This window comes from Cryptotermes secundus, unplaced genomic scaffold, assembly GCF_002891405.2.
Source record: "Cryptotermes secundus unplaced genomic scaffold, Csec_1.0 scaffold614, whole genome shotgun sequence".
Taxonomy (NCBI): domain Eukaryota; kingdom Metazoa; phylum Arthropoda; class Insecta; order Blattodea; family Kalotermitidae; genus Cryptotermes; species Cryptotermes secundus.
Genome location: NW_019728501.1, coordinates 1,515,646 through 1,539,807, shown reverse-complemented (window position 1 = coordinate 1,539,807; position 24,162 = coordinate 1,515,646). Strand labels below are relative to the sequence as shown.

The window sequence follows — 24,162 nt, the reverse complement described above, 5'->3', positions numbered from 1 at the left end:
CTCGCATGGGGTGATTATGAAGAATTTTATCTTCTGGGATATGATACCATGTAGTCCGATGAAAATCAACCGACGTTTCGGAGGAACATACCACGTTCTTCTTTAATAATGTAGCATCGGAGGTTCTCACAAAGGTGGTTATGAAGAGTTTTATCTTCTGGGATATAACGCCGTGTAGTCCATTAAAAATCAAATTATGTGATGGAAGAACAGGATGCGTACATCTTCAAGGTCGAAGAATACGCCAAGCAAGAAACCAACAGGAAGCAGTTAGCATGTTCTGCTTCAACCCTGAAAATGGAAAACGTCGGTTGATATCCAGTGGACCATGCGGCGTTATAACTCAGAAGACTGGACTCTTGGGGATAGCAATGTTTCTAAATGTGATAAAATATCATAGGGATAGTCAAAATTTGTGGACTGACAGCCATCCGCGGTCCACCGGACGATAAATAATAATCTAGCGGTTGAGGAAATGCTGTCTTATTAGAAAAATCATCCGATACTAACCAGTGGTCCCTTTGTCGAACCTAGGTGTAGGAGTTCGGCTATCTTCATCCAGTAGAAATAACTGTAAAGTTGGATATGAGCATAATTAAGCACCATGCAATGAACCGTGTGGGTGAGTGTAGGTATAGCTCCTTATATTCTCAACCTCGATGTTAGATACAGGTTGGTGGTCAGCTTCACGCTCGGCTACTTAACCCCTCTACACATTTGATAGGAGTTTGGAGGGGTTCCAGAACCGGTTTGGGCATTTCGGGGAAAACTACCTTATCCTTGTCGGGAACTGAACCCCCGATATCTCGGTCAATGTAGTCTAGTCGCCATGCCAACTGAGCCACCCATACTCCGCAATAGAAATAGACTAATATGATTATAATTTCTTGCTACCGGAGTTTTTTCTAGGCAGAAAGAGCCATAACACTGCTGTGTAGCCAAGGTCTCTGGAGAAATGTACATCAGAGCCCATGCATGCAGAAATAAAATTTTATTATACATGTAGTATGCTACAGACGCAATAATGACAATATGCGACTTCAAGCAACGTTGTAATATTGTTACGCAGGTAGAAAAAAATAGGCATATTTTACGAAATCTTTAACTGACTGAGAATCTGAAAATCACAAAAATAATATTTATCGATTTTTCACTTAAGATCTGCGATCTTAAATTCCGATGTAGACGAGAGTGTAAGAATGTCCACGATTTTGGAGCAAGCCTATACTTTTTGCGAATGCGTTCCCTCGTATCCCTCATGAGTTTTATTGTGAATTTACTGCAGACGCAAACAAATTGTTGTCTAATACTACAAAATCATAAACGATAAAATTAATTAGCAGTACGAATACCATATTTGGGCACGGGGTTGCGTAATTGGTTGAGGGGGTATGCTATAAGCCGGAAGGTCGCGGGTTCAAGTCAAGATCAGGTCACTGGATTTTTTCAATTAACCTAATCCTTCCAGCCGCACTATGGCTCTGGGGTTGACTCAGCCTCTAACAGAAATGAGTACCAGGAATTAATAAAATAATTTTTCTGGGGAGTAAAGCGCGGCCGGCGCGTAACGCTGACAACCTTACCGCCATCTTTGAGCCGATTGTCTAGATAATGTGGGAGCCTCAACGTCTCACAATCCTATGGGCCTTCACGGCCTGGTACAGGGATAGCTTTACTTTTACTTTACGAATACCATATTGCGTAATTGTTGTCTACACGTTATACTTCACTTTATTTTACTAAATATATAAGAAATGTATATCATGAATGTTGGTAGGCCTGAGATTTGTACTTTGTGTCATTTTTTAGATATCTGATAAATTTATGATGTAAACTGAGGATTGCAGTGGATCAATCTTGATCAAAATGAAATTCCCCTAGCACCCACCCTGTTGTGTAGACATCCCCAGTACTTATGTTATTCGCAGTACCTTGAGTGTCCTGTAGAATACAGACAGTGGATACGACTCCCATCTCACGGCAGTTTCGTTGTGCCAACAGTGAAGCGGAAGTTGCTGGACTCGAGAATGCTGCCGGTCTATGGAAAGGGCGGTTGGATCGAGTTCAACGTGAGACCTGCCGTTCGTCAGTGGCGCCTGCTGGGCAAGAATTTCGGACTTGTGGTCGAGGTAGAAAACGAGGACGGAGACCTGTTGAAGGCAGCGGATTATTTCACCGCCATGAACTGCTCTAATGAGGCATGTGAGTGACCAAAGCTTGCAACCATTAACAAGCGCTGTTCGCTGGACGTATGGCTTCAGTACCATGTGATGACATCCCAGCATGCTATAGATTATATACTGTCAATGATACTGATCGAGGCACTGTCCCATGAACTCAATGCAGTCACTTGCTAGTGAAGATGGCATCGTTTTTTTTTAAATGTTCTGGTGCATTATAAATGTGAAAGCTCTGTGAGAACAGCCCTGTGAATATCTATCCCGCCTCACCTATGCCTAACAATTCAGGAAGGGCCGCGCCATAGCTCAAGCGGTTAGTCGCTGGCTTCCCATTGCGGCGGTCCGGTTCGATCCCGAGTCTGGTCAAGTGGGATTTGTGGTGAATAAAGTGACGCTGGGGCAGGTTTTCTCCGAGTACTTCGGTTTCCCCTGCCAATCTTCATTCCACCAATTGCTCTACAATCACCCTCACCTATCATCTGAGGCTGGTACAATAGGCCAGAAGTGGCGGCAGTACAAGAGACTTAGTTCCACCCCACTAGCAGAAAAAAAAACAATTCAGGCAGATTAGAACCAAATTCAGTAAATCCGCATAAAACAATTAAACTTCACAGTTTAATTGTTATTCCTGATCAGATTATCTGCTTGCCTGTAGTTATACTTCGTGGCCCGTAGTCCGCAAGCGAACTATACCAATAGAGCGACCGCCGCTTGTCGGCGAAGCTAGTGCCAACTTTTGCGGATAGAGGGTGTCACATGGTCAGCGCAACGGATCTCCACGGCCGTTAATCTCGGTTTTCTAGACCGGCTGTAGTTATACTAGCGTACAAGTAAAGAACACGAGTTCTGTGGTGAGATTTACAATATTGGTTCTGATTTCTATCAGATATAGAGCCTGAGTCTGGAAGTGTCAGACCTGCCAAGCGATGCGAACTTTGCTGGTGTCTTTATGCTTGTACGGCACTGTAGTTTAAGAAGAAGCTTTGGTATTTATTAGGTTAGAAATTTATTCCAATCTGTCGAAAGTTTATTCCAACTAATTGTGGTACCGCTTCAAAACATCGTGTGACCCATTTAGTCTCCTGTATGCTATATGAAGCAAAAGTAGTTCCGAAGATCTGTAACCATGGCTAGTATCAACATGGGAGTATATTCTATGGATGTTGTTCATTGTCTGTGTAAAAATCTATGCAACGTTTCGGATGCGGGCTCGTAGCGACAAGGATTCGTTTGACTAGTTCTGTCTTCTGGGACATAACACCGAAATCAACCGACTACATGGTGTTATGTCCCATAAGATAGGAGAACTCTTCGTAACTACCGCTGTAAGGACTTGAGATCTTACAAAGGACTGATTTATTTAATGAGCCCCATACAAGTCGTATCCTTTATTTTTATTTCAACATGGACACTGAGCCAATACCCTAAACATAGTGAAACGTTTTGGCCGGGCAGTGCAGGGGACAGCATCCTAAGTGAATACTTCCACAACAGTAGAAAAAAGAAACTGTCAAATATACCAAGTGAAATATAAAATTCTATTGCCTCACCATAAGAAAAAGATGTATACTTAAGTCATACTGCTTTACAACGTGCCATGCCTGCAGTATGATTCTTTTAGTATAATACTAATATAGACGGAAGGTCGCGGGATCGAATCCCGATGAAGTGGATTTTTTTTTTCGATTTACCTAATCCTTCCTGCCGCACTATGGCCCTGGGGTCGACTCAACCTCTAACAGAAATGAGCACCAGGAATATTCCTGGGGGTAAAAGACGGCCGGCGCGTAAGGCTCACAACCTCACCGCCATCTGCGAGGCGAATGTCTAGAAAATGTGGGAGCCTCAACATCTCACAACCCTATGGGCTTCCATGGCCTGTTACAGGGATACCTTTACATAGTTTTACTTACTAATATTTTGGTTGCACTAACAACTATAACAGCTTGTGTTGCTAGTGAAGCACGCTTCCATTTTGATCAAATTGACTGACACAGCACATCGATTAACAGTACAAGACTGCAAGTCATGTGCACGATGTATAATTTGGTGTCATGTGAATAATAAGACCATTCCAGTTGATTTAAACAATGATATGGTGTGAGGAATTACACGTTGTTTGTTCCGTTCTAGAGCTGAGATGCAGAAAGGCAAAATGCTTTATGAATGAAAAGGCGTAAAAATATTTAAAAACAAAATAAGCTAGTCTTAGGTGGACCGACACGCAGACGAAATTACTATGGGAAACATTTTATATTAAAGTTGAAAGTATGGAAATCTGTAGAGACCTCAATATTTCATTCACATTTCAATTATTTCAATCGAAGTTCCAAAGAAAACTTTACGCTCAGCATAGACTGTGAACGGGACGCCGCCCTGGAAACTTACTCAACCGTATCCAGAATAGTTTTAACGTGTAAATAGTTCGCAAAACCATTACTGTTAAGCAACATCTGCTGTTAGTTTATGGTCATCCAATCTATCCTGAGCCGAGAATGCTTTCCGATCCCTATGTCCACATGCTGGAAATCTGTCTACTTATGGCTAAGCCCGATACATATAACCACTGCTGTAACGACCCAATTATCTAGTAATTAATAAGTCCAGGATGGTGCCATAACTCAGGCGGTTAGATTCCGACATTTGAACATGTAGGCCCACTTTCAGCACCGAGGTAAACCATTTGGTATTTCTAACGAATTAAGTACTTCGGCTTTCCTCTGCATATGACCATTCTGACAATACTCCATATGAACCAAACACCGCCTCTAAGGTGCAGAACGGTCTGATCTACAAATACGTTATGAGGGCCTCGGTTTTTTTATTGCTAGTGGGGTGGGACTAAGTCCCTTTTACTGCGGCCACTTCTGGCCTACTGTACCAGCCCCAGATGATAGGTGAGGGTGATTGTGGAGCAATTAGTGGAATGAAGATTGGCAGGGGAAACCGAAGTACTCGGAGAAAACCTGCCCCAGCGCCACTTTGTCCACCATAAATCCCACTTGACCAGACGAGGGATCGAACCCGGGCCGCCGCGATGGAAAGCCAGCGACTAACCGCATGAGCTATGGCGCGGCCTGGAGCCTCAGTCTTGGTCTTCAGCTCATTTTCCGAACCGTCCAGAATCTGTCCAGGCTAAGGATGCGAAAGTTTTAGTCTCGTTTCGTTAATAAATATGTTTCTTTCTATTAACAGCGACATCCCGGCCGCTCCCCAGAGTTCTTCTGCAAGCAGCACAGTCCTACTTGGAATCTAACTATGCCTCAGCAAGAACAGGCTTCGATATATCACCCATCATCGCTAGTGGACCAGAATTCACCTACACGAACCCCATCAGCAATAACTTTCCAGACACCGCGGGAAGAAAGAGAGAAGCCGGCCTCGGAGATCAAGATGCTCCCAGGAGGACTGTTAACTCCCCGTATATTTATTCGTTTCTGTTTCCCGTGATCGACTTGTGTACCATTGAAGTCCCGGCCCAAGAAGCCGCCAATGCAGCCTTCCTTCATCACGCACAATACCTGCTAACACAACACTCGACAGCTTGCAAAAACGGAAACTTGCAGAATCACACAGATTTTCTGCTAATGCATGGAACCACAATTCGTCCGGCCCAAATTCATCCGATGACAGAAGAAACAAACAAGACTGGGGATCTAGATGTTAACAATGGAACTGAAGAATTCAATAATATCGGCCACATACAACACGAAGGCCACAGGAAGGATCATCGCCACAACGGCCATCATGCAGCTCGTCTCGATGTTATACCCGAAGAAACGTCCTCCCCCATGCAAGATTCGCCACGTGCTGTTAAGATCCGGCACTCGAGACATCATCTGGACGAGAAACACAGGCCGAGGAATCAAAGTGGCAACCAGCAATTTGAAGATACAATGAAGAGACGAATAACAAATGGCGAAGATGAGAAGGAGAGCGAGGAGTTCAAAGAACAAGTGACATGGACAGATGAAAACGGCCATGAATTCAGAAAGAAGATCACATTTCAGGAGGTAATCCGTTCAGCGAATCCTCTTGATGCTAGCGCATTACCACAACGAGAGAGCGACAGATAAAATACTACATAAAGATAACACAAGCAGGTCCAGCCATGTTAATCATTTATAAAAGGTCTAATTTAGTTCGTATGCATACTGGCATTTGTTCAAACAACAAATGACGCAAAACTGATAGGAAAAAAAAAACGGATTTGAATAAAATACTTCTCAACAGCGTCTATGAATATAAAATATAATTAATTTCATTAAACTAGGAGTATTATAACAGCGAGGAAATGACAATGACATTGGTTTGTCAACAAAATATCAAGGGCATAGAATCAAAGATTCGCCTTGGGTTTAGGGTGAAGGGGTGTACAGACAGTTACGCTACAGTGCAGTGGATTATGTTCAGCAAATACCTACACGATATTATTTCGTAAGTCTATATAGTACTTCTTAGTTTATTATATTAAGAATTAAAATGAGAATGTAGTCACAGGGATAGAAGTGGTACGGGAATTATATGAGATTCATGAACTTGGGCTATATGACATTGTAAAATTCATTAAATATATCTGTAACGTCCAAAAACAGATAATATATGCCATATTCTGTATCATATAACAAACACACCAACTGAACTTAAAACAGTTCAGTGAAACAGTGCCAGAAGACTGATTATCACCATAGGAAGAAGTGCCTTAAATATGTGAACAATGTCAAAGAGGCTTGGGTAAACTGTAGAAACTATATTCCTTAAAAGGGTGGTAAAGTTGCAAGTAACACGACCTAGACTTGACTGCACTAAATAAATCTGTATGATAAGTAAGTTTTTAAAATGATTTTTGTAGCGATATGAAGATACATGGAAAGTTTATTAAGTCTATGTAAGAAATAACGTACCAAGACCCTAGTTTCTGAGTCAATAAAAACAAAAGAAATTTATGACTGACAATTTTCAAGTACAACTTCCACCATCCAAAACAGTATATATTCAAGTTCTAAACTGGGGTTATTGGTGAATTTCTTCTACCAAGAGAGAAGAAACATCTACATTGTTATCGTTAGAGCTATTACTTTATGTATATACCGTACTTTGCAAGTAATTATTATTAATATTATTATTAAATTATATCTGTTATTTTAAATTGTTTTATAATATAAACCCTATGTTGAGGCTATAATAAAGGGATGGTTTATATGATATTTCTCTCAAAGTATCTGACTTTCTGAATGGTTTTAGCATAAATGCATTTTAGTTTGAAAATTGGTCTTGTGTAATTACAAGTAATAACATGCTGAAGTCAGCTTATACCTTTAAGTGTAAGATATGTAAGGTCAAACAGTAGAACACATCTAAGTGGAAGTTTACAAATGTTCCTCTGTTAGGCATGTACCATCGTGTACAGAAGGTGAGAGCCACACTTTTTACCTTAACACATTTGCTGCCAGGAGTCCAAATGCCACTTTGAACCTGGGAAGCCAGGGGCAGTGACTTGAAAACACAAGTTATTTCTAATTGAAAAAAGAATATTTGCAGTAAATTCATTTTCATGATCAATGTATAGGGTCTGCTCTGATTCCATGAAGCTCCTTCTAAAGCCTTCGACAGTTTTGTGGCAAATTAATGAAGCCTCTTGAAGAGGAACTGGAATATGTTCAGGATTCGTTGTAACATTGTGGGCTGCTGCTAGATCTAGTTAATTTGGTACACTTGTAATTTTTCTTCTTTTGCTGCAAATGTGGTAAATAACAAATTCATTTTATCATGTGTTGTACTGTGAAGATTATTTTGGCTGGAGTGTTCAGTGACTTGCATGTAAGCTCAGTCAGACCTCTGAAACTGTTGGATAAACCACACATTGGTCAGAAAAAAAGAAACATCCATTGAAGGGCATGTAATCACTGAACACAGGCAAAATAAAAATCCTAAATATTAGCTATAAGGTTAAAAGTTTCAGAAATGTATGCAAATCTCACTTAACAGAAAACTGATGGAAGTAATGTTGTTATGACAACATTTTATTTTAGACTGAAACAAAACAGTGATGATAATATGAATGACTGAACTTGACTGTTGATAATACATAATTGTGGTTCTGAACTTAGAGACTAAAAATGTTCTGTAGTTTAGAGATTGGTATTGAGAAGTACAAAACTCTGTAAATATTACACAACTGATACATATAAGAATAGTGTACTAGGTACTATGTAAGAGGAAGTTAAGCAGAATATCTATTAATCACAGAATTTGGATTGTACAAGGCACTTCAGCTTTACAGTTTCTTGTCCAATGATTGTAAATAACGTGTACATTATAATTTTTGTACTTTTGCTCGTTTTCTATAATAAACGAGAGACAATTAATAAGAGATTGTAACTTCCAGCCTCTTTCACTGCCAGCTGTATAAAATCTCTCTTTCTCTCTCTCGGCTATGTTACATCCTTTCTTCCTGAATTCTAACCCATTCATCAGCCTCTGATGAAAACATGACAGCATTTTTATTTACTGCCACATTTTCATCCCTTCTTACAATCTATGTAAGTCGCTTCTATTGCTCTGTAGGGATCAACTAGTAATGCTGTCACAAGTAGGCTGACACTGAGTGGCAGCCAGGAAGTGACAGTAGTATAAGTTATGTTTTTCCGGTTTCTGATCATTATCAGCATCTTATGTTATCATGCCGCGCACATGAAAGATTGCTGGGGCAGTCTTCATAAGCTTTGGTTTTACTATCCTGTCTCATTCAAAACAGAAAACATAAAACTGTATCAAAAACAGACAAGCCAGAAGGTCGCTGGTTCAAGTCCCGATGAGGTCATTGGATTTTTTCAATTTATCTAATCCTTCCAGCTGCACTATGGCCCTGGGGTCAACTCAGCCTCTAACAGAACTGAGTACCAGGAATTAATTAAATAATTTTCCTGGGGAGTAAAGCACGACTGGCGCGTAAGGCTGACAACCTTACCATCATCTTTGAGCCGACTGTCTAGATAATGTGGGACCCTCAACGTCTCACAACCTATGGGCCTTCACGGCCTGGTACAGGAATAGCTTTACTTTTTTTTTTGTTTTACATAAGGAATCACGAGCATGGTATCATATTGTGGTTTGATATGAGACCTTTCTCTGCCACTAGTTTCTTGGAATTCCAAAGTAAGAAAGCAGAAGACTTCAAATTGTTCTTGTCTCTAACTAGCTCTAAGAAAGGTTAGTCGCCGGCTTCCCAAAGCGGCGGCCCGAGTTCGAACCCAGGTCAGGTCATGTGGAGTTTGTGGTGGACCAAGTGGCCCTGAGACAGGATTTCTTCGAGTACTTTGCTTTCCTCTGTCAATTTTCATTCCACCGACCACTGAACACTCATCATCTATCATCCGGGGCTGGTACAATAGGCCAGTTAGTGGCCTACATACCAAGTGGACTCAGTCTCACCCCACCCAAAAAAAAAAAAAACTTAATGAGTTATTTTGCGATTATTTTGATTTTCTTTTATCTGTGTTATGATTTTTACCCAACAATCACCGCCAAGTAAGTTGTTTACATACTCTTCTTCTTCTTCAGAACTTTTTCACTTTCATAAATTCTTATTTTGGAAACTCATTTCACAAAGGTATATTAACTGCAGTTTCAAATGATAAAATAAATCTAAGGGAAGGTAAGGGTAGATATGGAAGGGGGAACTTGTGATCAAACTGAATACATTATTTGGCTTTCTCTACAAGGGACTAGAATTACAAAAATGATCAGTCGACATAGCCAGTAACCCGGGCAAACAGATGTACTATAAAGTGTTAACAGCTGTGCTGATATGCTCCTTTCCCGGAACGAGGTTGCGGGGTTCGGATGAATGAACAAGACTACTACAGAAAGGAACAAGCCGGAAAAATGAAAGACGTTATGACGACTGTTGAGCCTCGAAACGGGTCTTTGCTGGCGAATTATTATTCCTACAGAAGAAGAAGACGTTTATAACTACAAAAAGATGAAAAGTCGTATTTATCATCCTGACATAATTTGCCTCCTCTGAAGTATGCAAAACCAATTACTGCAGTCTTTAAATATGCTGTAAGTCTAGGTAGAAGGAGCGCTGTTTCCTAAATTTATCCACCATATCAGCCTTTGTGGATGACGGGCAACTCCTATGAATTTATAATTTATAGTTACATTTTTATTCATATAATTTATAGTGGGAACAATATAAAACTACAGAGCAAAAATAATTTGAAATGAAATAATTCAATAATAAGAGCTTTGGACCTTGAGTTATCATGTCAAAGCACAGAGATTTTTTAACATCTCTTTTAACTTAACTCTAAGAATACACTATTACTCTTTTGTACATATACTCCTTTTTCTCTTTTTTAAAATAAATTTAGGAATGTTGTTTACGAATTAAGAGACGCCTTACACAATTTTTTTTCTCCTTAGTCTTAAGAGCTCCGTAATTGACTTCGGATATTCTTTTTTGCTGTTCTCAGACAAAATGTCCATCACTGTTGCCCTTTGCCCTCTGTTTGCAGCCCGTTACCACATTCGCATTCAGCCTTGGACACAATGTTAAATCTACTTAAGCTTGCGTTAAGACTGGAGTGGCATGCTCTCATACGGTTTATTGACACGAAGGTACGATGGTTCACTTTTACCTCGCGGAACCACGGAGACGAGCCATTCTTGTAGCACCTTTCACAGTAGCAGTCTCCTATATCCCTTTTGGTGTTTTGACATAAACTGTGAAGCTCATGTTTTACTTTCTTTTTCCACTGGCCTTTAAGATCTGCCACTGGTAATAACAGTCAGCTCTCTTATTAACTTCCAGCTCCACAGTTCCCTGGGATCCAGTAACACTGAATTATTTTCCCTCGCGATTCCAGTCTTTCTATTTTGTCTTTAAGCATTTGAGTAGTGTACGATGTGTTGTTCATAGTAGATGTGTTATTAATTCCTTTTAGCACGCTTTCCGAGTCCGAGAAAACCATGAAATTTTACTCCGAGTCTATTTTTAGACGATTTCTAGTGTTTCCCCAACTGCTAGTACTTCTGCTGTGAAAGTGGACGCTATGTACGTATCTTAGCTATCCTAAATTTTCAGCTAATGCCATCCCTTATATCAATCTCCGCAAATCCTATGAATGGTTTGTTTTCTATTTTTTAGCCGTCCGTGGCGAAACATACTGGTTCTCATTTTTTCGTGGAAATTATTTTTTGAATTCCCGCCTGTGATCCCCTGCTTCGTTTGCTTGTGTTTCTTCACCGTAGGATTGTACAACTATTGTGCATCACGCTGCCATCTTCTGTTTAAATGTTGGACTACGCTAGGTTAACTGTGACCACTGTGACGTTCTAGTAACCGTGATAGGAATAATGAGGAACCAATATGTGTCATGCTGCTGAAAGATATTAAGTACGTGCACAGTTTGTAATGAACCAGCTTTTTAATAATTACTTTACTGTCATTACAGGATTTTACAATGTATATCAGTTCCCGAAACTGGTTAGTTCGCTAACGAGACAAATCATAGATCAAAGGAACACATCCCAAAGTCCACAAATCAGATAACAGATGGAACTTCACACACTGACATCTATAGGAGGTACAGGAACGCAACTGGAGTTAATTGTAAACAGTGCTGAGGAACGCAGATTATTTCGTACTGTCGGTAGCAAACGGTACAAGGTAAACAATAAATGTATGCATTTTATACAGTGCTTGGGATGAGGTTCCAACCACAACCCAGGTTTATAAAATTTATGCATGAGGGGAAAGTAAACAGCATATTTACTACTACTAAAGCCATCTTTGCATGACAAGGTCAACAAGTCATTTGAGGTCACATGCCCTTCCATGAAAAGAGTATTGTGTCCTGAGGTCTGTTTTATCTCCAATATTATTATTCATATACAATTTAAAAAGAAATTATGCAGCGCAGTAGTTTGATAACACACTACACGTAAACAAGGCATATGAAAAAAAGTGTTTTACTGAGAATATTTTTCTGTACCTTTCAAATGATTAACATTATTAGGCTGCATGCAAACTTGGACGTATTAAGCAATTTTTAAATGTTTTCCAATTTCAGTTTTAATGCTAGGTATGGTGATGAACTGAACTGCTACTGCTTGTATTTTTATTTTGTTGCATGCCAGGTAAATCCATTTGGAGAATTGTATGATTAATGGTACTGAAACAGCAAAGACATAAAAGTGTCAATTATAAGCTACTAATCCACAGGAAAAGGTACCCTCAATCTACAGAGATCATTTCTATGAAATATATTTCATTCCTACTGCTCTAAAAGAGCTGCATTAACACCTTGTGTCCTAACACTCATTTCAGGTAAGCAAGAGCCCAAAGAGCTATGCCACACTTAGACTTTGTGGCCATTTTCAGACAGCTGTAAATCTGTGGCTATTTGAGTATGATAAACCATTCAAGTTAGTACTCTAGGGATTGGGAGATTAAATTGTGGCCATTTTCAGTGAGTTTTAAACCTGTGGCTATTTAAGTATGATGCACCATTCCAGTTAGTACTGTAGGAATTGAGACATTAAATGAATTTGCGAAGACCAGAGACAATGGATACTGAAATATACAGAAGGCTGCTTATTTCTCAGAAGCAGCAGTAATTGGAATGGTTGAGAAACTCTGTTTTCAGAAGGACATTATTTTTACATAATTGCATTAGTATTTTCCTCTATAATACAAAGACCTCTCATTTACATGAATCCCAGCTAGGGTAATAAAATATATCAATATGGGCAATCAGCAATAATCAAACAAGATGCTGTTGTGGACAGCACCTGCCATCTGCACGTGAAATCAGTGACTTAGTAGGCTGGGTTAGATAATAAGTGTGACTATAATCACAGACATATTTATCATTGAATTCTATATCTGTTTTCATGGCAAGAAAACAAACTGCAATTTTGGTAAGATAAACAAGCTGATCTAACCAGGAAGGAAGGATTATGTGGGATAAAAGACCACCTTGTGCAGCAGGACATTGGGGGGGGGGCATGACTACAGGGATGCACTTTAACCATTCTCTACAGTGACATAACAAACAACCATGCTGATAATGCCTTTCTGAAAACCTTGCATGTATCTTGAAGAATCATGGGTTTCCTTCTGACCCAAAGGATATAGCGCAATCAATATTGCTTCTCCCAGACAGATACTGAACATTATGTTAATCAGCTTATAACAGAAATTATGTTATGCTATCAAAAGTGCAAATTAATATTTTGTTAATTGTGGAAGTATAGATTAGTGCAATCAATATGACTTCTACCAGACAGATACTGAACATTATGTTAAACAGCTTATAACAGAAATTATGTTATGCTATAAAAGGTGCAAAATAATATTTTGTTAATTGTGGAAGTATAGATTAGTGCAATCAATATGGCTTCTACCAGACAGATACTGAACATTATGTTAAGCAGCTTATAACAGAAATTATGTTATGCTATAAAAGGTGCAAAATAATATTTTGTTAATTGTGGAAGTGTAGATTTAATAAATAAAAAGCATACAATCGTCACAGGAGTATTTTCTTTGGACATTATCCATTGCCTGGATAAATATAAGAGGAAGAATGTGCTCCAGTTTATTTTGAGGGAGCCTTGATGTTTTACAACCCTGTGGGCCTCCACGGACTGTTACAGGGATAGCTTTACCTTTACTTTTGCTAGTGAGATATTGCAGACACATATCAGTAGTTACAAAGCTAATCATGTTGCTGATATCACACTTTATAAAATGAGATTGTTTTATTTCATTAAAAATTAATCACAGCTGACTGCCCATCACCCACATACACAAAGGAATATACAGCAAGGGTGAACAACTTCATTAGAATTCTAGAAATAGGCCAAAATATTTATGGGACAGAAACAGGATGGTTCCCAAAGAAATGCAGCCAACAGTCCTCAACCATTACTTTGAATTACTGACTTCAGTGTCATTAAAGATCTGGAAAAACAATTCAGATCCAGAAAATATCATCTTCATCTAGGATGAGCAGAATTTGTTCACTGCAGCAGGCAGCAAGATTAAAACATGCCTTCAGCCTGCTGCTAAAATGTCACAGTAAATAGTATAAATTATAATAAAGTAATAAGCACTACACCATGAAGGCGTATGGGGGAGTGGATGTATAGGTCCACATTTTCTTAACTTCGGCACTAGTTGGAGGTGAGTGGTCAGCTTCACGCCCTGGCTGCTTTGCCCCTGAGGAAAGAGCCCCCCGTACCCATTGGATAGCAAGTTGGGTAGATTCCAGGGCCAGTCTGGATGATGTGGAGAAGAGAAAATTCTTGATCCTACAGGGACTCGAATTCCAACCCCTCAGTCCAGCCCACAGCCAGTCCCTATACCAACTATGTTATGCATAACTATAATAACTGATGAAAAAGTAAGAAAAGAGAAGTGGGAACTCTATTTCATGGAATCTGGAGAAACATTAAGCATTCATAAGAGAAAGACATTCCAGCAGTCAAAATATGAAGGGAAGAAAAGATAAAAAAAACAATGGAAACATATGAGTAAGTTACTGAGATTTAACTCCCCTGAATCATTGTTCATTCATGTTCCTCAAAAGTTTTTGAATAACATCATCATTAATGTCTTTGAACAAACTACTTAGATTTCAATATGACTGACAAGAGACTCTGCCTCTTTTAAATGGATCCAATCAAAGGTAAGTTTTTCCCTGTCTTGAGCATCATGCTCTAAAAATACAGGAAACTGGAGGTAAAATTTCATGCATTCTTAATCTTAACTCTAAATGGAAGTGATTAGTCAGGTTTACATATCTGTCCCTTAACTAACTAACTTCATGTACTTCAGCACTTCTTGAGAAGAAGCCAGTCATGCAGCTATTCAAGAACTTCCCATCATTTTATCGAACCCGAAGTTTCATTACCATGTTCACAAGAGCCTTCCACTGGTCCCTGTCCTGAACCAGATCAGTTCAGTCCATACCACCCCATCCTATCTCTCTATATGTTTTAATATTATTGTCTTGGTCTCTCTCCTTCTGGCTTTCCCACCAATATCCCATATGCATTCCTCTTCTCCCCTATTCATGCTACATGCACTGCTGACTTGGCAAAAACTACAAGTTATGAGGCTCCTCATTATGCAGTTTTCTCCAACCTCCTGTCACTTAATCACTCTTTGGTCCAAATATTCTCCTCAGGACCCCATAGCAAGCATTACCTAGATGATGCAGTCGGCTCTTAATTCCCTCATTAATCACATTCTGATTTGTTACTGTCATTCCCAAATATTTGAACTTTGCAACGTTTTCAAAGATCTATTACGTATCTTTATGTTATGATGATGTCCTGTATTCTGGTGATGAGACATCAAGATATAGTTAGTTTTCTCTGTGTTTACTTCTAGACCAAGCTCTATACTAGTGTCTGTTTGAGCTTCTTTCCTTTCTTATGGTATTTATGTTATACCCCACTGAATTATCATCTTGAACACAGACCAGGCATGCAACAGTGTAGTTAGTTGAAGTACTACGCTACAAGCTGGAAGGTCACAGGTTCAGTTTCTGATGTCATTGGATTTTTCAACTGACCTAATCCTTTCAGCCATACTATGGCTCTGGAGTTCACTCAGCCTCTAAGACAAATGAGTACCAGGATTTTTCCTGGGGGTAAAAGGCACACAGAGCATTAGGCTGACAATCTCACCACTATCTGTGAGCTGATTGTATAGAAAAATATGAGAACCTCGACATCTCACAACCCTATGGGCCTCCAGTCCTATTACAGGGATAGCTTTATTTTTTTTACCAACATTGACTCTTTTTGAATGAAATGTTGGTATTTTCTCTAATACTGTGCCATGCTCTCTATTGATATTCACATCATCTAAATTTTCAAAGGTGTCAACCTGGTTACTGTTGTTTGCATTCTACCTTGGTTAGTTTCTTGAGATTAAGTCTCTCCATATCAAACTTTTATGTTCCTTATTGACTTACTGACAGTCTCTCCCTAACTTTTACAACCACCAGATAGTGATTGGTATCACAGTCAGAACCTCTGAAAGGTCAGGCATCAAATATACTTGAATGCTGACTCCTGTCTATCAAAATGTAATCAATGCTGTCACATGTTTATGGCTTGTATGCCTTATCTAAAGATGTTAAAGTGAATTTATGAAAGTTGTGATGGGAAACATGAACTCTTGACAATTTTGGATGTGGCACAGTTTACTACTCCACTCCATTATCATTACTCATCTCATGTAAACTCTCATTCCCTGTTGTTGGTTTGAAAATATCTTTTCAAACAAACTCTTTTGACAATGAAACCTAACAAAAATTGCATGTGGTACTTAGAGAACTGCTTAGAAACTGTTAAACTGTTGTGTTGCATAGGATCCATGAAAGATATATATATATATATTACACATAATTATGAGACAAGTGTGGTGGTAAAGGAAACTAAAACAATAAGTTGTAAGAAAAAGTAAAGTAATTTAAAATAACTTAAGCTGGATTAACCTCACCAGAAACCACTTGGGCCAGATCACACCCTGATAGCTGTTTTACTAGTCTGCTTGAGAGATGTCTTGGTTTAATATGTTCTCATAGATGACTGTTTGAGATGAAATGGACAAAGAAAATTGTGTTCAGATTGATAATAATAATTAACAAATTAATTATTCAGGAGTTATAAAATGTGATAAGAGTGACAGTATGGTATGCCCATAAAATTCTTTTGATGTGACACTTTTGTAAAGAAAGGCCCCATAGTTCTTAGTACAGAAAACTGCCCTTGGTCAGAATTCCTTACAGCAAAATGGGTTGGTCTCTTAAACATAAAAATCATAATAATAAATAGCATTTGATAAGTCTTACCTTTTAAATCTTGAGTTCCTGGCAGCTCAAGGTCTGTTCTTCAAAGATGACACTGTACTGCAATGGATCACATCACAAAGCAACAGTATGATGTGCCATCTTCATAGCATAATTAATTTTGCATATTACAGTCCACACATTTTGATTGTCAGTATGCACTGGCAATAGAAAACAGACTGTGGTTACACACTTCACAAACACAAACTGGTTGTTATTCACAGCAGAATTATCACACAGAAAATGACTGTCAGTAGAAAACCAACTGTGGTTACACACTTCACAAACACAAATTGGTATTCGCTGAAGAATTATCACACACGAAATGACCGTATCCGATCAAGTGTCAACCTGCACCCTTATTATGCACAAATGAGATCAATGAAAACCATACATTTTCATATTACTGAAAATTGTCGAATTGAACAATCTTTTCTGCCCATTAAACACAATTTCTGCTTGCAGAAGCTTAGGTCTTAAAATGCCATGTTGCATGGGAGGGCTGCACAAATTCTGAAGATTATGTCAGCAATAGAACAGGCAGCTGATAAGAGGTGTCCATTATGGGTCATATTCAGCACATTCATGTGGATGAATCAGTAAGATTGCTCTTTATTTCAGATACAGTCCCAATATTTTGTAATGTTTTATGAACATAATAATCACTATTTTATATATTTTTTTCTTTGTACCTTCTTTGCACACAGTTCATGAAATAAATGCATATGAGGGGGCTGCATCTGTCTACTTCAATCTTTCATTGCCTAACCATTTGACAAATTTGTATTAAATTTGGTATGGGAGGGGATCTGCAAGAAAAATCATGAAGCAAATTTAATTTCTGTGCATGCCAGTCAGTCAAAATCCCTACATTACAAGGCCAACTTGAATGTCATGCAGGGAAGAGTCATGTCCACATGAACTTCTGTGATGAGGGCAACATTAAGAATAGTATCATAGCAAATTCATATCTTTCTGTTTCTAGCAGTAATAGATAAACCATTCTAGCTAGATATGTGAATGCTCAGTTTCAAATATGCCATCAAATTCTGTACAGAACCTTATCCACTGAAAAAACATATTCATGGTTATGGTTTGAAGTTTAAATTGAAAAGTCTGTAGTAACAAATTATGCACAACGTATATATGTACGAGTATTTATAACCTGCTCGGCCTCCTATCCAGTGAGTATCGAGGGCTCTTTCTCCTGGGGGTGAAGTGGCACGTGTGAAGCTGACTACTCACCGCCATCTACTGTTGAGGTCAAGAATGGTGGAGCAATACCTCCACCCCACCATACATATACTCTGTATATTACTAACATAATGCCCCTTAAATTTCATCAGGAAGCTGTTAAAAACAAGCCTTGTCAAAAATACCTAACCTCTGTAAATAATGGGTTCTGGAAAGACAGCTAGCTACGTTTATACCATTATACTAACATGATGGAATGACAATACGCACTAAATTGTGCCGCCTTCTACGGAAAATGATTTTCATAAAGGAAGAACATTAAAGCAAAGTTCAAACTATTTGACGTTTCATTCTTTCACATCGCGACCAAGTATAGCAGTCAGTGGCTAAGCTATCTGGCCCTTACATGCAAAATAAACACTGTCAGATCTTATGTATTTAACTGATATGGTGTGGCTCTTACACTACTTCGACACTGCCCCCCCCTCTAATTCCGTGTTCCATTTTCCCCGTGTCCGTAAATAAAAGGTTCTGGAAAGACAGCTACATTTAAAACATGATACTAACGTGATGGAATGACAATACGCACTAAGCTGTGCTGCTTTCTACAGAAAATGTTTTTGGTAAAGGTAGAACATTAACGCAAACTTCGAAACTATTTGATGTTTCTTTCATTTACATCGCGACCAAGTATAGCAGTCAGTGGTTGAATTATTTGGCCCTTACATACAAAATAAACACTGCTAGATCTTATGTTTAACTGATACGGCGTGGCTGTTACACTACTTCGACACTACACCCTTTTAATTCCGTATTCCATTTTAAACTTTCCCTGTATCGTGAGTAGAACGTTTTTAAGATGCGTCAACACTAGGTAGTGTCTTAGATCGCTTTCATCATTAAAACGGTAGTAGATTCAACTGTCAACATACAGCGAGAATCAGAGTCGCCATACCGGAGATCTCGTTGAACACACATGACTTCATCTATAGGGTTGCCTACTCAAGAGATTACATACGCTCAAAGATGTCTTAGAAAATTATTTATTTGCAGAAACGTGTTTTTCTGAATGATCTCAAATTCGATAAATGGGCAGATGCTTCGATATATTCCCATCCCTAGCCACAACATTCACAGCTGATCCACCAAATCAATCAATATTATACACGAAATCATGATTTGACTGACAGTATCCACGCTATCAAACACGAGACATTCTTTTCGGGAAAACATTGGTAGTTCTTCCACTGCCGCCTGGCGGTCCATTTCTTAACTACCACTAACAACAATGACTTCTGTATAAGGATGAGGGCAGAATAGACAAAACTGTAATTCGTATAAGAATATGACAAGTTAAAAGATATACATATAGCGTGACAATTTTGGCGCTCTCGCTCGGTTATTGTCTCTAGATTTCTCAAGTTACGACAGCATAAATATCGCTTTCATGTAATTTCGCGAACATAATATAACGTGGGAAATTGTATTTGGCATAATGTGGTTCATGTTTTTATACAAATTAAGTTCTATATATATTTCGCTTGGATAAATATTTCGCGAGTTGCGCTCGATATTGCCGTAAATTAGTATTTGTGTAAAGAGTGTCCAATTGTAGTCAGATTTTAACTAAAATCGGAAAGGGTTAACAAATTTTAGTAAAACTGCGCAATATCGGGTTTCATTGAAATCCGTTCAACGGCTCTCGAGTTATTTCATGAGGATAGAGACACATGGAGAAGCTGAGTGACTTTTTTTGTTACTTTTAGTTGCAAATACGACGAAAAGGAGACAAAGTTTAAATTTAATGAAGTAGCAGTTGTAGGGGTACGATCAGTTATATTTCGGTTAAATGTATATATGTATCCATTCTCGGTGGTCTAGTGGTCAGAGTGTCTGGCTACAGATCCAGAGGTCCCGGGTTCGACTCCCGGCGCTACCAGATTTTCTGAGAAGTAGTGGGCCTGGAACGGAGCCCACTCGGCCTTGTGAGAATAACTGAGGAGCTGTTTTAAGGATACAGCGGCTCCGGTCTAGAAAACCGAGATTAACGGCCATGGGGATCTGTTGCACTGATCACGTGACACACTGTCCGCAAAAGTTGGCACTAACCTCGCCGACAAGCGGCTGTCGCTCGGTCGGCAGCCACGGAGTTTTTTTTTTTGTATACTTATAAATTCATCTCGGAAAACATACAGAATAAATGCATATAGCATAAAATGTGTTTCATTCTTCTCTGCAAGTTTTACCCTAATAAATGTCTACCGACTTACATTCGAGAAGGTCATAAACGTATGTAGATCTGCATGTAAAATTGGATTTTAACCGAAATTAGAATGTCCATGATTCATTCTATCCACATTTGTGCCGAGGCATGTAGTGAGAGTGAGAGGAGGGGATAGATGAATGTATGCACTGGAAGACGGATAGAATGAATCATGGACTTAAATCACTGCAACAGGACGCTAAAATATAACGAAATTAGAATGTGTTAAACTTTAGTAAAACTTCTCAATATCAGATTACATGAAAATCTTTCAGTAGTTTTTGAGTTGTTACATGCAGACAGATATACAGGCAAGGCATTAGTATCATTTTTGCACTTCACATTGTGAACATGCCAAAAGCTAGCCCGCTGAAACTAATGTGGCAAATAGTTATCATCACAGTTGGTCATATTGTGCTTATTTCACTTTGATCCACTCTTGGGCAACGCCATAGCTCAAGCGGTTAGTTGCTCGCTTCCCACCATGGTGACCTGGTTTGAGCCCAGGTCTGGTCAAGTGGGATTTATGGTGGACAAAGTGGCACTGGGGCAGGTTTTCTCTGAGTACTTTGGTTTCCCCTGCCAATCTTCATTCCACCAAATTCTCCATCATCATAATCACCCGGTGCAGGTACAATAGGCCAATCAGTGGCTGACATGCTGAGTGGACCCAGCTGGACTCCACCCCCTACTGTGCAAATTAAAAAAAATTGATCCACTCTTACTGATTATGGCCCTTGAGGAACACTTTGAAATCACAGTTTCACTAAAATTAAAAATATGCACTAAACGATGCTGCTGTATGGAAGCACATTACATGTGGTCACATTACTTATTCCACTGTGATTCACTTTTACATATTATACCCTTTGACTGGCATTTTGAAATCACCATGTCACAGAATATTCATGTGAATCCAAAGAGTTCTGGAAGAATAAAAATGTACTAAATTTTATGACATAACAATATTCACTAAGCAGTTCTGCTATCTAGAAGTACATCATGAAAATTTTTGTTAAAGTCGAACACTGGGATACAGTACAAACTCAAGCTTACATTCCATTACTGTTTATTGCTGTCATCTCATGGTATTATTTATTAGCCACTGCTAACTCTGATAACATACATAGTGACTAAAGAGTGGCATGCGTAAAATGGGTAATAGCTGATTACTGTGGCTTGTGTGATCTTGGACCACTGAGACACTGAGATCATATGTTAAAAAACCACTTGAGGTACAAATGTTATGCATGTTTCTACCTTGTGGTGTGAGCTACTGTGTATGTAGAGATATTACAGTGAATTTCTCCCTCATCCAAGGAGTCCTACCAGATGTATAACGATTCATAGTTTCTGAAGTTAATTCGAACTGCATCATGCTGGAGAGTCCAAACCATGAAAGATGATGGTGGTGGTGATAATGATTATGATGATGACAGTAATAATTCATTCTTTATTTATGTATGCATATACCTGCTTACTCAACAGCCAAAAGGCCAATTATAAAGTAAGCAAAACAAAACCAACACATGCACACAAACAACAGACAAAGCAAGGCAACTTTTATCAATTAGGCAGTAGCAAAAAAATTCAGAAACTGCAGTCAAACCAACCATTATCCAGTAAAAAGCAAATGTATTCACTTACATTCATATTGATTGCAATTAATTTCTTTAATAATTTAGAAGTAATGTTTTAAAATATGATGAATAAAAACAATTTTTGTTCCAAATATGTCAATGCAACCACAAACCACATTAGCAAGTGAAGTGCATCTAACGTAAGTACAGTGTTTACTTGAGGAGCAGATATTGAACAAAGACAAATCTGATATACTGAGCAGGAACTTCAAGATCAGCAGTTTCCAAAAGATAAATACAGGATTTAGAACCAAGGTGAATAAGGAACACTGAATCAGGTTGATAATCCTCTTTATGTTAGGCGTGCAATTTTGACTGGTCTGAAGCATCAGCAGAACTGTAATGGACATCAAGAAAGAGGTTGAAAATATCTGCTGGTCTTTTCAGTTTGTTGGCTTTAGTAGACAACAGAATTCAAAATGCCATAAGAATATTCAAGCTTAGATCCAACTAGGGTAAAATATAATAGATATAGACATTTGAGGGATGAGAAAGATAACGTTACACTGCAAACTAGACCCAGTAACTTGATACACTGAGAACATATATAAGTGACATGATTATATGAATGAAATTTAGAATACATAATGTTGTTCAGTCTAGAAAACCGAGATTAACGGCCATGGGGAACTGTTGCGCTGACCACATGACACCCTCTATCCATAAAAGTTGGCACTAACTTCGCCAACAAGCAGTAGTTGCTTGGTCGGTATAGTTATCTTGTGGACTATAAGCCACGGAGTTTCTTTTCTTTCTTAATACATGTAAAGTTTCATATGCAGTTAGCGGTGCATGAACCTTGTATAGAATAAATGTAAGACTCTTAGTAGATTGCAGTCTTCAGGATATTTAATGGCAGGGAAGATGCTGATATCAGCAAAAAGTAGATACCTAGAGTAGTTAAATGCATCACGTAATATGACAACAACAAGCTTTCTACTGGCAGTTCCATTTTATGCACCTTTTTTATATTAACATTTGGAAAAGGATGGAATTATTTTAAAGTGACTAAACTGATTAGAGGCAGGGAAATGTGGATTTAATTTATGTGTACTGAACCAAAATCCTCACAATTAACATTTGAGAAGCTGAAAACGTAATACTTTTCCTAATTCTTCATTGTCTTGATACAGAATACTAGGATGATAGTTATTGATCCAAAATGAGAGAATGATACCACTTTCCTTGAATTAATCTCTTTTATTTGTCTGAAAACACTGATATTATGAGGTTATTGTGAATACTGAAGTGTGACCCAAGGTTGTCTAAAATGATGTAGAATAGTGATTATGACTAATTTTGGACAGTGTCCATCCTCTTAGATCTTTTAAGTTCAGTATTTCAGAGATGGCTTTGTCTCCATCATCATATGTTAAAGAGTGGTTTTGAATTTCTCCTCAGTTGCCCATTAAGAATAATTAAAGATTATTAATTAGTTACAGTAACAAATTGTTAAAAATATTCTCTCTGTTCCAAGTGTATGAAAGGTTGGGTTAATACCAGGGGTCAAGTTCAGCACAAGAAATGTTTGGATTTCAGATTTTGTGAAAACAAAATAAGTTATGCTTTCCATGTCTCATGTTTCCGATGGTATTAAAAACAGTTGAATTAAAAATACTGGCAAATATAAAAATGCTTTGCATGAAAATAAGAAATGGAATAACAATGGTGGATTATTTTGCTCATTTTATTAGAAGGCTGATTTGCCCAACTGCCTAGCATACATCATGATCTAGGCAAGGAGTATGTTTCAGTTTTTATCAGAAATAGATCTAAGAAACAGTAAAGCCTAACTTAACTAAGTTTACCTCATTTAATAAAGGATGTAACTATCACCAAAATGACATTTAATGTTATGTCACACATGAATGTGCAGTTAAAAATGAAGTATTCCTTATTCAAATCCATTGAAGCACAACAAACTTACATCTTTTGCCAATGATCAAAGCTAATATTTTTTTTGTTTAAAATATGTATTTGTCCTGAATACCACAGAATATTCTGCATGC

General features: G+C 38.4%; 3 protein-coding genes across 13 annotated transcripts in view; 2 read left to right on the top strand and 1 right to left on the bottom strand.

The window, feature by feature from the left end:
• The window catches only part of LOC111865238, a 64,066-nt gene extending 55,513 nt beyond the window's left edge, over positions 1-8,553 (top strand). For 3 of the 4 annotated variants that reach the window (XM_023853131.2, XM_023853133.2, XM_033751733.1), the window contains 2 exons: positions 2,002-2,202; positions 5,376-8,553. In XM_023853131.2, the coding sequence (XP_023708899.1) occupies positions 2,002-2,202; positions 5,376-6,256 (1,082 nt within the window). In that variant the 3' untranslated portion in view covers positions 6,257-8,553. The remainder of the gene's footprint in view (positions 1-2,001; positions 2,203-5,375) is intronic. The other variant, XM_023853134.2, reaches the window with a different exon arrangement.
• Positions 1-19,442, bottom strand: part of LOC111865235 (sodium-coupled monocarboxylate transporter 1) — a 380,779-nt gene extending 361,337 nt beyond the window's left edge. For 2 of the 3 annotated variants that reach the window (XR_004513107.1, XM_023853126.2), the window contains exons 1-2: positions 19,183-19,442; positions 17,060-17,865 (exon numbers count right to left, since the gene is read on the bottom strand). The gene's annotated coding sequence lies outside the window, so the exon portion shown is untranslated. The remainder of the gene's footprint in view (positions 1-17,059; positions 17,866-19,182) is intronic. The other variant, XM_033751735.1, reaches the window with a different exon arrangement.
• LOC111865217 (protein tramtrack, beta isoform) overlaps positions 11,680-24,162 on the top strand; it is a 49,334-nt gene continuing 36,851 nt past the window's right edge. Inside the window, exon 1 of one of the 6 annotated variants that reach the window (XM_023853081.2) lies at positions 11,680-11,856. In XM_023853081.2, coding sequence (XP_023708849.1) covers positions 11,743-11,856 — 114 coding nt within the window. In that variant the 5' untranslated portion in view covers positions 11,680-11,742. The other 5 variants (XM_023853082.2, XM_023853077.2, XM_023853079.2 and 2 more) reach the window with 5 other exon arrangements.